The 14509-nt window shown below is 40.3% G+C and overlaps 1 protein-coding gene across 1 annotated transcript in view; it reads right to left on the bottom strand.

The window, feature by feature from the left end:
* The window catches only part of DNAH11 (dynein axonemal heavy chain 11), a 356503-nt gene that overhangs the window by 302278 nt on the left and 39716 nt on the right, over positions 1 to 14509 (bottom strand). The window contains exons 10-14 of the mRNA XM_060414536.1: positions 10874 to 11011; positions 10435 to 10559; positions 9701 to 9896; positions 6781 to 6885; positions 6238 to 6630 (exon numbers count right to left, since the gene is read on the bottom strand). Of these exons, the coding sequence (XP_060270519.1) occupies positions 6238 to 6630; positions 6781 to 6885; positions 9701 to 9896; positions 10435 to 10559; positions 10874 to 11011 (957 nt within the window). The remainder of the gene's footprint in view (positions 1 to 6237; positions 6631 to 6780; positions 6886 to 9700; positions 9897 to 10434; positions 10560 to 10873; positions 11012 to 14509) is intronic.

Genomic DNA, 14509 nt, shown 5'->3' with positions numbered 1-14509 from the left:
CAACCTCTGCATCTCCCCATGGGTGGGTCAATGGGCACAACAGCCCAGACATGGACATGGTTAAGGACGGCTAGAGGTTGGGCACAGTGTGGCAGGTCGAGGGACAGAGATTTGAAAAGGTCAGGTGAGCAACAAGGCTGGTTCCAGGGGTACCTTCTGAGTGGGAAAGACTGAAGTCTATATAGGCCAGAGAGTAGATGCCGAAGAGAGAAGCCACTGTGACACAGAGGCAGTGTGTTAGTCACTCAACCATGTCCGATTCTTTGTGACCCTGTGGACCATAGCCCGTCCATGGAATTTTCCAGGCAAGAATACTGGAGGGGGTTGCCATTTCCTTCTCCAGGGGATCTTCCTGACCCAGGGATCAAACCCAGGTCTCCGGCACTGCAGGCAGAGTTCTTTACCATCTCAGCTACCAAGGGGGACACAGAGAAAAGATGACAGCAAAACAGCTGATGATAAGGTAACTATGCTTTCTTTGATTATTCACCACTGTGGAGGCATGATCCAGGATTCAAAGGTGTGTGCTACAGGCAAGAATCAGAACTACAGAGGTGACTCTCAATCCTGATAAAGCAGGCAGGAATTAGCATGGTTTTGAAGGGGTTTTTTTTTTGCCTTTTCAAAAATTTAAGAACTGCTGTTTTCAGGGATGCTGTCTTTTCCACCATCCAGGTGGAAGCATTCACATCTGTGTGTCGTATATGACCCACACCTCTGGAGCCGGACAGTACACACCCCAGACAGCTGTGTACAGCAGTCCTATCTCCACTGCGGAAACCAGAAAGGAGAAATACAGAGGTCAAAGGGGTGAAAAAATCCTCAAAGACTATCTTGTTCAGGCTCTGCATCTTGAAGATATAAAACAAAGACCTAAAATGCACCCAGCATCCCATTAATAGGAATGAGAACTAGAAGCCAGTCCTCTCGACTCCTCAAAGCAGGGTTCTTTGCAACACGTCACAGTAATACAACTATGATTTCCTCACTGTTCACAGTTTCTCATATCAAGAGACTCAGTGTATATCACTACAATGCCACTTACAAGAAGTTGTTATAGTTTCAACGATTTACAGTATAGGGAGGAAAAGAAATAGAAAGGAGAGCTCTGGGTGACTGAATCACCACTCAGGTCCCTTCCAGACCCAATCGTCCACGATTCTGCCCTTCTCATCATCTTAGATGCTGACTACAGACATGTACTGAGAATCGACAGCCACAAAGGGCATGGCATGAAAAGGCAGAACTTACGCACCTGCTGCTGGCTTTCTATGTCTTTCCCCAGAACCACACTCCTCACTGGAAGTCTGAGGACCAAGCTCAAAATGATGTGCTAATAAGAGGTGGGGCAATCACTTACAACACAGATTATAGAAACAAGTACTCGTTTCCTTTCTATTTTAAAGTTGCATTCCCTCAAGTTGGAAGCTCTCCACAGTTCTTGGTGTGACTTCAGAGCTTCTTAGTTTTTTACTTAAAGGCAAAAAGCAGAGTCTACTTACTAGTAGAAAAACTCCAACCTTATTCTGTGAGAATAACACTGTAAAACCTTGCTTGTAACTATTTCCAGTCATATACTGGCAACAATTTCAATGCATTTTGATCAGGATTCATAAATTTTACTGGTCTAAACCCCCAGGTTACTGTTTAGGGAGTCCCCTTTTTTATAATTAAGAAAATACAATTGAAGAAGCTAATCATAACCCATCATCTGTCCTCTATGAGACAGACTCTAAGGCATAAACACTCCTAAGTATGTCCTAAAAGTCACAGCATAATTCACAGTATCTTGGCAAACAAGGAATAGTCAATGGCATGAGTAAGTTAAGATACTGCTGAAAAAACTTACTTCTTTACTTATCATAACATCCCTTTGATTCCTTCAAGCCTTGTTTGTTTAGTCGGTGAGTCATATCTGACTCTTTTGAGACCCCATGGACTGTAGCCCGCCAGACTCCTCTGTCCATGAGATTTCCCAGGCAAGAATATTGGGGTGGGTTGCCATTTCTTTCTCCTGGGGATCTTCCCAACCCAGGGATCAAATCTGCGTCTCCTACATACGCAGGCAGATTCTTTACCATCGAGCCACCCGGGAAGCCCCAGCTACCCAGGCCTTAGGGAGAACCTTCAGCAGGAGCAGGGCCCTACCTACACCTTGATTTCACACTTTTAGCCTCCAGTCTGTGTGAGAATACAATTCAGTTGTTCTAAGACATCCATTTGAGGTACTTTGTTACAGTATTTGTTACTTTGTTACTAGCAGCCCAAGAGTGCTAACACAGGCAGTCAGCAAAGAAAGCAAAGTTTATGCCTTAATAAGTGTTACCAGTAGGGAAAACTAATACTTCCTTAAATATTTCAGACAAACTTGGAAGTATACAAAGTCTTTGAAACCCACATGCATTCCCACCCCCTGCTATTTTGTGGCACTTAGCACAGCATATCAAATGTACCACATGTTACTTTTTAGTGAATGCATTTGCTGCTTTTCAGATACTGTCTTCACAGAATTCCAAAGCCAGTCTATGCAAAAACCTCCGCTTGGGTGGACACCTCTAACATGCCCAAAGACGAATCCTGTCTTTTCTCTACAACATCTTGCTCTCCCACAGCCCTCCTCATGTCAGTAAAGGGAAACTTTATTTTCCCAGTGGCCTAGACCAAAAACCTCAATTTCATCTTCGACTTCTCTGTCTCCTGACCTGTCACAGAAAATATTCTCGGCTCTGCCTCCAAAATACATCCAGCACATGCCTACTCTTTACCACTGTCACCCTGACCTAAGCCGTCATCACCTGGATTATAGACTCATCCCCTCTGTCTACCATCTCCTGTCTCCCATTTCACTCAACAGGGAAAGCCTATGAGCAGAGAGTCTCTGGCTGCTATTTCCCCTTAGAGCAAAACCCAAAGATCTCAAAATGGCCTGCTGATCCTGTGTGATTTGCCCTTAAAAGCGGGCACTCAGTTGTGTCTGACTCTTTGCAACCCCAAGGACTGCAGCCCGCAAGTTCCTCTGTCCGCAGAATTTCCCAGCAAGAATACTGGAGTAGGTTGTCATTCCCTTCTCCAGGGGATCTTCCTGACCCAGGGATGGATATCACGTCTCCTGCACTGAAGACAGATTCTTTCTTGAGCCAACAGGGATTTATCCTTAGTCCCTTTCAAACTTAATTATGTGCAATTATTCCCCTTAGAAATTACGCTTCAGGCAGGCTGGCTCTCTAACTGATCCTTAGATATGCGGCCCATTATTGTTCAGTCCCTAAGTCGTGTGTGACTCTTTGCGACCCCATGGACTGCAGCATGGAAGGCTTCCTCCATTATCTCCCAGAGTTTTCAAACTCATGTCCATTGAGTCAGTGATGGTATCTGACCATCTCATCCTCTGCCACCCCCTTTTCTTTTTGCCTTCAATCTATCCCAGCATCAGGGTCTTTTCCAATGAGTCAGCTCTTTGCATCAAGTAGCCAAAGTATTGGAACTTCAGCTTCACTATCGGTCCTTCCAATAAATATTTGGGGTTAATTTCTTTTAGGAGTGACTGTGTGACCTCCTTGCTGTTCAAGGGACTCTCAAGAGTTGTCCCCAGCACCACAATTCAAAAGTACCAATTCTTTAGCACTCAGCTTTTTTTATGGTCCAACTCTCACATCGGTATATAACTACTGGAAAAACCAGAGCTTTGACTATGAGACCTTTGTTGGCAAAGTGATGTCTTTGCTTTTTAATACACTGACTGGGTTTATCGTTGCTTTGTCATGCGACCAATACTCCTTCTGTGGCTTTTGTACTTTGATACTAGAACATCCTCCTTTTGTTTTCCACACAGCTCATTCCTTTTCAGTTCTCAGCAGAAATGCTACCTTAGTAAAGAGGTCCTTCTAACCACCTCAAATACAAAGTCCACCCTGCCTGCCATTGATTCTCTCTCTTGCCATCTCTGTTTTATTTTTCACCACTGCTCCTATGATCAACTGAGGTACTGCTATACATTTGTTATTTTCTCTTTCTCTATTCCCTGACAAGGGTGTAAGGCTTAAGAGACAAGACTTCTTTCTTTCACTTTGCTTTCTCTGTCTTCTGTTCTTGTTTTATTTTGCATCTTCTCTTACCTTAATAATGCTGGAATAGCGCCTATCACTGCTTTAAAAGCTCAAATACTTGTAAGGAGAGTAACTAACGATGTCACCCTCAGGGGGTGGTTGAGAGGGTTACATGAGATGATGTAAACAAGATGGATGTAACATAGAGCATTTACCCAACAGTGGTAGCTACTGACAGCATTCAAAACCGGTGATAACTATGACCAAGATAACAACCCCATTTCTAGCCTCTCTGTTTTACTAAAAGATCCCATATTCCTATCTCTTCCCTCAGAAATGAGCACAGTAAGGTCTAAGAAATGACAGGCAAGTAATACAAATTCCTCCATTTTCAATGCTTAGTAAAACCATACATAAAGCTCTTTCAGGTTCAATAAAAGAGCCCTTCTGAACTATTTCAAATCCTAAAGGATGATGCTGTTAAAGTGCTGCACTCACTATGCCAGCAAATTTGGAAAACTCAACAGTGGCTCCAGGACTGGAAAAGGTCAGTTTTCAGTCCAATACCAAAGAAGGGCAGTGCCAAATAATATTTAAACAATTGTGCTCATTTTCACATGCTAGCAAGGTTATGTTCAAAATCCTTCAAGCTAGGCTTCAGTAGTATGTGAATGTATAAGATGTACGAGCTGGGGTTTGAAGAGGAAGACAAACCAGAGATTAAATTGCCAACATTTGTTAGATCATGGAGAAAGCAAGACAGTTTCAGAAAAACAACTACTTGTGCTTCACTGACTATGCTATAGCCTTTGACTGTGTAGATCACAACAAATTGTGGAAAATTCTTTAAGAGATAGGAATACCAGACCTTACCTATCTCCTGAAAAATCTGCAAGCAGGTCAAGAAGCAACAGCTAGAACCAGACATAGAACAACAAACTGGTTCAAAATGGAAAAGGAGAACTACAAGGCTGTGTATTGTCACCCTGTTTATTTAACTTATATGCAGAGTACATCATGAGAAATGCCAGGCTGTGTGAAACACAAGCTGGAATCAGGATTGCCAGGAGAAATATTAACAGCCTCAGACATGCAGATGGTACCACTCTAATGGCAGAAAGTGAAAAGGAACTAAAGAACGTCCTGATGAAGGTGAAAGAAAAGAGTGAAAAAGCTGGATTAAAACTCAACATTCACAAAACTAAGATCATGGCATCTGCTCCATCATTTCACAGCAAAGGGAAGGCAAAAAAAAAAAAAAAATGGAAGAAGTGATAGATTTTATTTTCTTAGGCTCCAAAACCACTTCAGACAATGACTATAGCCATGAAACTCACAGACACTTGCTCCTTGGAAGGAAAGCTAAGACACACCCAGACAGTGTATTAAAAAGCAGAGACACCACTTTGCCAACAAAGTCCATACAGTCAAAGCTACGTTTCCAATAGTCATGTATGGATGTGAGCTGGACCATAAAGAAGGCTAAGTACCAAAGAAGTGATGCTTTCAAACTGTGGTGCTGGAGAAGACTCTTGAGAGTCCCTTGGACTGCAAGGAGATCAAACCAGTGTATCCTAAAGGAAATCAACCCTGAATGTTCAATGGAGGGACTGATGCTGAAGCTCCAATACTTTGGCCACCTGATGCAAAGAGCTGACTCATTGGAAAAGACCCTGAAGCTGGGAAAGATTGAGGGCAGGAGGAGAAGGGGGCTACAGAGAATGAGATGGTTAGACAGCATCACTGACTCAACGTACATGATTCTGAGCAAACTCTGGGAGACAGTGAAGGACAGAGGAAGACTGGTGTGCTGCAGTCCATGGGGTTGCAAAGAGTCAGAAATGACTGAGTGACTGAACAGAAGAAACAAACTTGATGAAAGGAGCTGCTATACACTTTGAAGCCTTAAAAGCAAGTATGGTTGGGGGGCTTGCTAACTTCCAGTTGGTCCAGTGGTTAAGGATTTGCTTTCCAATGCAGGGGACACAGGCTCCATCCGTGGACAGAGAACTAAGATCCCAGGTATCACACAGCAGCTACTGAGCCTGAACGCTAACTGCTGAGTCCGCATGCTCTGGCGCCTGAACAACACAACTCAAGCCCACATGCTACAAGGAAGATCCTGCATGCTGCAACTAAGACCTGGCGCAGCCAAGCAAATAAATAGAATTTGTTTAAAAAAGGCAAGTACCTCGACCAAGTTGTGTATCTTGCAGCCATCTTCTCGGATTCGCTTGTATTTTTTCGTAAATGATTCACTCTTGTCCTCCCAAGTCAAGGCGGTCTCCCGCCTGTGTTCTCTCCTGGGAAGGAGCGGGCACTCAGCCCAAGCCCGCATGGTCTGCTGGATCACTTGGACGTTATCCTGTGCACGCTCCACTCTGCGCTCCAGCTCGGAGGTGGCCATCCTTACCCTCTCGATATCCCCCCAGCAGTCACATTGCCATGTCAGCGACGTGGTGGCTGCCTGCAGGTCCTCATCCACAGTCCTCAGCTCGTCCTCAATCAGCGGGTATTCAACTTCCAGAAGAGTCTGTTTCAGCTTATTATATCCGTGTACAAGAAGTTCAAGATTTCCAATGTACTGACAAAAGAAAACCCCGAAACAAAAAGCACCACATATGTTACAGCTGCTTTCTCTTGGAGCCATGAAAATATCAGAGGTCTACATGTTAATAATTAAAATTCCAACTATTTCTTTTCAAAATCTGCCCCAATATCTGAAAACACAGACCTTTAAGAGAGTGTTTCTTTTTTTGAAGATGGCGAAGGCTGAATCTGGTATATCTGATTTCTTCAACATCAAAAGGTATTTCACTTCTCTTAATACGGCCACTAGCTATTAAAAGAAAAGCAAGAATTATTACATATTTTAAAGATATCCAACTAGTCAAAGCTGTGGTTTTTCCAGTAGTCATGTATGGATCTGAGAGTTGAAATAAAAGAAAGCTGAATGCCAAAGAACTGATGCTTTTGAACTGTGGTGTTAGAGAAGACTCTTGAGAGTCCTTTGGACTGCAGAGAGATCCAACCAGTCCATCCTAAAGGAAATCAGTCCTGAATATTCACTGGAAGGACTGATGGTAAAGTGGAAACTCCAATACTTTGGCCACCTGATGTGAAGAACTGATTCACTGGAAAAGACCCTGATGCTGAGAAAGATTGAAGGCAGGAGGAGAAGGGGACAACAGAGGATGAGATGGTTGGATGGAATCACTGACTCAATAGACATGAGTTTGAGCAAGCTCTGGGAGTTGGTGATGGACAGGGAAGCCTGGCGTGCTGCAGTCCATGGGGTCGCAAAGAGTGGGACATGACTGAGAGACTGAGCTGAACTGACTGAAGGATACCATTCTATTTTAACACAAGTTAAATCAAAATGCTTGTAATTTCATCAGTGATTATCATGTTTTGAAACTGTCAGGGCAGAGAGGTTTTTCTTATGCTTTTTCAAAGCAATAATGATACATTCCATATGACATAGAAGTATATAACTAATAAAGGTAGATAAGTTACTTACAAAACAGAAAAAGACTCACAGACTTAGAAAATGAACTTCTGGTTGCCGGGGGAAGGAATAGTTAGGGAGTTTGGGAAGTTCAGGTACCCACTGCTATATTTACAACAGATAAACCTACTGTATAGCACACAGAACTCTACTCAGTGTTATGTACCAGCCTGGATGAGAGGGGGTTTTGGAGGAGGATGGACACATGTATATGTATAGCTAAGTCCCTTCACTGTTCATCTGAAACTATCACAACATTGTTTATTAGCTATAACCCAATACAAAATTAGTTTTAAAAAGTAACAATACAGGGAGAAATCACTGGTTGTGGCTCACTGTCAGATAAAGAATTCAAGCAACATCCACATGAAGGTCTGAAATGGAAGGCCATAAATTGACCTCGACCTTTTCCCAGCACTGTTAGCTCTATTATAATGCTTATTTTGAAAACGCGACATCATTCTATACCAGAGAGGAATCTGAGTATGCCACAAGTTTTGTCTTTGCTTATCTGCAGATTTACCCACAAGAAATGCTAGGTAAATGCTAAAAACTGCACCCGACTAAACTGAAGGTTTTATTAGGAAGACAAAATTTTCACATGCACACCTCATAAACATCCACTGCCATTTACACATGTGATGACACACATCCGTCCACTGCTGGCGGCAGAACTTTTTACTGGTTTCAAATGACCCTCTTCCACCACTTCACAGTAACACACAAGTTGCAACGTACTTCCTGAACAAACTTCATGTCTTTGTTGAGAGAAAGTGTCAATTCATTAGAGAATTGATCTATTACCTGACCATTTAAAATGTATAAAAGTATGCTACCCCTTCTCCTGGTTTTGTTTCTGTTTTTTCTTATTAGAGTATAGTTGCTGTACAATGTTATATAAGTTACCGGTGTACAGTATGTTCACAATTTTTAAAGGTCGCACTTCATCTGTAGTTATTGTAAAGCATTTGCTGTATTCCCCATGTTATACAATATGTATCCTTGTAGCTTATGTTACACCTGATAGTTTGAATCTTTTAGCCCCCTACCCCTGGGTTGTTCCACTCCTTCCCTCTCCCCAGTAGTAACCACTAGTTTGTTTTCTGTATCTATGAGTCTGTTCCCTTTTGTTATATTCACTCATTTGTCATATTTTTTAGATTCCCCATATAAGTGATATCACACACGGTATTTGTTGTTCTGTCTGACATTTACTTTTTATTATTACTGACAAAGTTTTTGAGTACTGTGCCCTAACCCTCATATTCCCCATCAGTCCTGTACTGTTTTTGTGTGCAATCTTTCACTGTGAAGTGATTTTTAGGAATGCATATGCCATGTCAGAGCAGAACTGACTGTAGCCTTAATTCAAGGTTCTGAGGAAAAGACCACGCAACATGCTTTAGAAGGTAACCCAACTGACTTCCTCAGGTTGTCACTCCATGGTTTAACTAGTACAGTACATTTTGTGTGTTTATAATCTCTTGTGGTAGAACTGTAGGGATTGTCTCCAAAACATCTCAGAAATTCATTTTTTATATATTGGTTTTATGCAATCAGAAGGTAGACAAAATCCTCAGTTCTCCAGGTTATACATTTATATACATGTCCTGAGGTTAATAAGAAAAATTAGGTGATGCTATTCTTTGTAATATTTCAGAAAATGAATCAGAACTTGGGTACAGACTGTGACTATTAACGTCAGTGAGACTAATTTTCTCACCTCCTAGGCATAAAGCTGGACTGCCATGAGACAGGGCCAGAAAACATAAGCCAGAAAAAAATTGATCAAAGACTACTGATTCTGTTCACTTAAACTGACACCTATTAAATGTTATCAAGTGCCAAATACTATGTTAGACACACAAAACACAAAGATTAAATACGATGGACCTGACTCTCAAGTAACTCATTATCCAGTCAAGTGGAAGTAATAAATAAATAACTACAAGACAAAATAAGAAAACAATTGATATAAAATTTGGTAAACAAATCTTTAAAGCAGACATAAAGAAGCTGTTTTAAGTTACAGTCCTCACAGCTCTGACATTTTCCCAAAATCAAATTATAAATAACTGGAGGTATTAGGCATACACTTATAATAAAAAGGGCATTTGTAAAACATTTTAAAAACATTAAACCCTACCTTTGGGTCAAAGTTGACACTGAGAAGACCACTTGTGGCACTGAATTTAACCAAGGGTTGATTCAAATTGAATTCACAAATTTCATTCACATTACTTTTCCATTCATTATAGATATGATCTTCAAATTGGTTCAGCAAAGTTGTCATCTCAACATACTTCTGATAAAGCAAGGTATCATCAGGACTTTCCCAGAATCTGTAGGAATATGGTTTTTCTATATATTAGGTAGTCTTCAGCTTAACTACTTTACAATAATACACACTAGAAAATGCAAGAAAATACACTATAAACCAGGAAGAAAACCAATAAAGTTCAAACAATGCTTCTTTGTTTAAAAAAGATAGTTATAAAATAAATGGAATGCCAAACATTTAACTCAATCACATAGCAACAGGTTATCAATCCCTACAAAGGAAAGAGAAAGATATAAAAGTCTGCAAAAGAAAAGGAATGCTAGTTATTAGAGACAGGAAAAACAGTAACAAAAATTATCAGCATATTTTGGATGAAACGGAAAAGGAAAAAGGAAAAAAAAGACCTAAAACATAGAAATATAGGAAGTTCTAAGTCCTATTAAACATACTCCAAACCATGGGAATAAATCCCTCTCAACAAGCCGGACAATGACAAGAGTTAAATAAGGCAGTAAGCACTAAAATGAACAGCTCACCCCTCTATATAAAAGTTGCCTGTGTCATAGAGATAGTGTTACCAGGAAAGCCTAACTACTCACAGATAATGGAGAGATGCAAAGTTTGACCAAAACATCTGAAGTCGGTCAAGAACCTCTTTAGCCCATTTGATATTTCCTGAAGTAAACGGCATATTCTTGTTAAGAACTACATTTCCTTGTTCAATCTGCAAATTGATATTGTGGTGAAGAGGAAGAAAGGGAACATTTAATGAGAGTACACTCCAACCTTGTGAACAACTGCTCATTTTGGTACTTTTACAGAATAAATATATAAAGCACATGTGTTAAGTAACTTGGTTGGTAGAAGAGTTATGGTGTTAAAGCAGGTTATTCATATCCACAGAAAACCAGTTAAATAAAAGCATAGCAACTTCAGTGCCTATATCTCACCTTTAGGTATCACTCAGTGTAGTTCTACTTGATACCCTGGCCCACAATATGATGCTGTGAATGTGCCAGACTTTATCCCCCGACTCACCTGTCTCATGTGTTCATTATACAATTGCTTACACATATCCAACTCTTCATTGAACATGTGCACAAGTGTGCTATAATGTGGGCTGAAAATTTCCATGACAACTGGTTTCTCAAGAAAATTCCCAAATACAGTCAAAAGCTATAAAAAAAAAAATCAAAGTGAAAGAAAGGTTAACCACCACAGGTTGTTAATACAAATACTCAGTTCACTATTTCCCCCATTAAACCTCCTCCATGACTAGATACACAGAGCAAACATTTAGATCTATGCAAGTATCCTGCAAGGTCTCCAAATCGAAAACATATCTTTGCATCTCACTAAAATGTCTACACATCCAATAAAGCAAATTCTAAATGTAAAGCAGTTTCCCTTCCTCACCAGAAAGTGAAGAGTCAGAAATGAACCTCTGTTAGCAATGCCTGATCACAGCTGACACTATTACTTCCTGTCGGGCACCAGGAAATGTAGAAGGTGCTTTGCAGATTTAAGAACAGAAGCAAGACTGTGTACTTGTTATTTGCTCTTCTCTCCTACATACTGGACTGCAAAAGAGATCAAACCAGTCAATCCTAAAGGAAATCAACTCTGAATATTCACTGGAAAGACTGATACTGAAGCTCCAATACTTTGGCCACCTGATGTGAAGAACCGACTCACTGGAAAAGATTCTGATGCTGGGAAAGACTGTGAGGATGAGATGATTAGATGGTATCCCCGACTCAATGGACATGAATTTGTGCAAACTCTGGGAGATAATACAGGACAGGGGAGGCTGGTGTGCTGCAGTCTATTGAGTTGCAAAGAGTTGGACATGACTTAGCAACTGAACAACAACCTACACATATACCCTTTGAAATAAGAAAATCCATATTGAGGACCTCCAGGTCACACTATAATAATAATTATAGTTACCCTGTGATAGATGATACAGAAAAAGAATGTGAAAAAGAATATATATATATGTGTATATATATATATGTGGTTGTGTGATGGTGTTATTGGAGAAAGGAATAACCAATAACCAGCAACCATATATATATATGCATGTATAACTGAAACAATCTTGCTATACAGCAGAAATTGATACAGCATTGTAAACCAACTATACCTTCAGTAAAATAAAGTTTAAACACATAGTCACACCGGAAGCATCGGCCACAGGACTGTCCTGTCTGGGCCCATGTGTATTTTGAATCACAGGACCCAGTCACCCCCAAAACAACAGGGGGCAGCAGTGGCGACCTGTTCCAGTGGCACCCACTCCACAAGCTGACAGTTCCTTCAGGGTCAGAGTTGTAGCTGAAACATATGCTTTCAGATGATCAGATTCTTTCTCAGAAAAAGAATTAGGGCATGGCAGGTTGAACCAATGCCAGTAAAATTACGAGTGAAGACAAATTACAGTTGAGCCTTGAACAAAATGACCTTCAACTGGGTGGGTCTACTTTTACACAAAATTTTATCAATAAAGACACTGGAAAAGTTTTTGGAGATTTGAGACAATTTGAAAAGACTCTCAGATGAACCATGTTGCCAAAAAATATCAAAAATTTAAGATGTGTCATGAATGCATTAAATGTATGTAGATACTCGTCTATCCTTACAGAGATATAAGGATCTATTTAATATAAAATAATGTGTAGTCTTCTGTTTTATAACTTTGCTTTCAAAAAATTAATTACCAAACAGTATATCTCTCTCATAACTGAAGAAATTGCCTATCAGCCTATTACCACAGTTTTAAGTAACCATGTTACCAATATCATATCGTGAATATGACTGTAATACTCTATACCATAAAAATTTCATAATAATTCAGTTATTAGTACACTGGCTAGGCTATTGTGGGACAGTCCTATCGATTGTTCTAGGCTACCAGAAAACAATCATGCTGAAAAAAAGAAGCAATCATTCAATCGCTGATAGAAAGCAGCCATCATGAATTCATTTTTGCTGCTTCAATTCATGATTGCTGCTTCCTTTTATCAATGCATGAATCATTATACCTGTAAGAAATATGAATTTTTCACATTATCTTTTCAGGTTTTTTTATGTCTAATGTTGGTAATACATGTGTTCTGTACCATGTAAGACGATATTGATGTAGGTACACAATACTGATGTAGGTATTGAGAGATGATTCATCTTGTAGAGACGGCAAACTCGAAGGATCAGTAGAATACAGTCCTGTAAGCGTGTTTTTTTCTTCCTTATGATTTTTCTCAATAACACTTTTTTCTAGCTTACTTTCTTGTAGGAATATATTATACAATACATATAACACACGAACTGTGTATCCACTGACCACTCACTACTGCAAGGCTTCTGGTCAAAACTAGGCTATTCTTAGTTAAGTCTGAGGGGAACCAAAAGTTAAACACTGATTTGAGACTATGACGGGGGTCAGCATTGTTCAAGGAGCAACTGTCCTAGCAAGCAGGGGAAGCCAATGAGTAAGGGGACAGAAAAGGCAGACATGTGAACCAAAACACCATCACACAACCAGCAAGCTGCAGAGCGTAAGCCCACAATTCCTGTTGGTTGGTTATGGAGCCCTCAAATCTTAAACTAATCTTGACCAACCACGAGTTTTCACAAAGCTTAGCTGTCTGGTAAGGCTAACTTTGGTTTTCTATTGTCCTCCTGTCTTATTTTCTGATCTGTGCATCAGTGTGAGACAGCTTTCTTTGCAAGAAAAATAATGTAGTAAAAATGCATATTTTTATAAAACCAATGTTTACAGAACGCTGACTAGGCGCCCAGGCACTGTATTTTAAGGGAGTTCAAAATGCTGTTCTCACATGCTCCAGATAAAGAAACTGAGTTGTGGGCAGGGGACAACCTGCCCGAGTTGTCAGAGCTCGTACAGAGCCATCAGCTGACACTGACGCTGAGCAGTCTGGCACCAGGGCAGCCTCTGATACCTTGTGTGGCCTCCCATCAGCCCAGGTGCCACTTAAAATTGTCCTTTTGTTAGTTACTTACTCTGTGTGGGTTTCAGAAAATGTTAGTTGTTAGGCCTGTCCCATAGATACTTTCTTTGAAATAAAAGGAAGTATTTCCTCAAAATAACTAAATACCATCAAGGTGGCAGAAAACTATATACCAAGATTTGCGCCTTGTTAGTGATGTGATGTGGCAAAAGATAGAGCTTTGTTATTCCTCTTAGGGCTACACTAATGGGTGTATCCCCAAAATTGCTGTTGTTAAAAAGCAGCATCACTGTAAACATTTTGTAAAGATTTCCTAAAAACTACTCACTAAAAATAATATCAACACAAGGAAAAAAATTATACAAACAGAAATGTAGATCTAACCATCTTCAAGGCAATTGAGATAAACACGTGCTGGCCTTTTTTCTGGTAATATCATTTATTAACTACTGTAAAACTGTTGGTGGGAAAGCAATTGGTGCAGCCGCTATGAAGAACAGTGTGGAGATTCCTTAAAAATCTAAAAATACAGCTACCGTATGATCCAGCAATCCCACTCCTAGGCATTTATCCTGGGAAAACCATGGCTCAAAAGAATACACGCACCCCAGTATTCACTGTAGCACTATCCGCAATAGCCGAGACTTGGAAGCAACCTAAATGTCCATTGACAGATGATGGATAAAGAAGATGCCGTATGCAA

Source organism: Ovis aries, chromosome 4 (genome assembly GCF_016772045.2).
Source record: "Ovis aries strain OAR_USU_Benz2616 breed Rambouillet chromosome 4, ARS-UI_Ramb_v3.0, whole genome shotgun sequence".
In the NCBI taxonomy this organism is placed as follows: Eukaryota; Metazoa; Chordata; class Mammalia; order Artiodactyla; family Bovidae; genus Ovis; species Ovis aries.
This window is presented reverse-complemented; position numbering and strand designations above follow the sequence as displayed.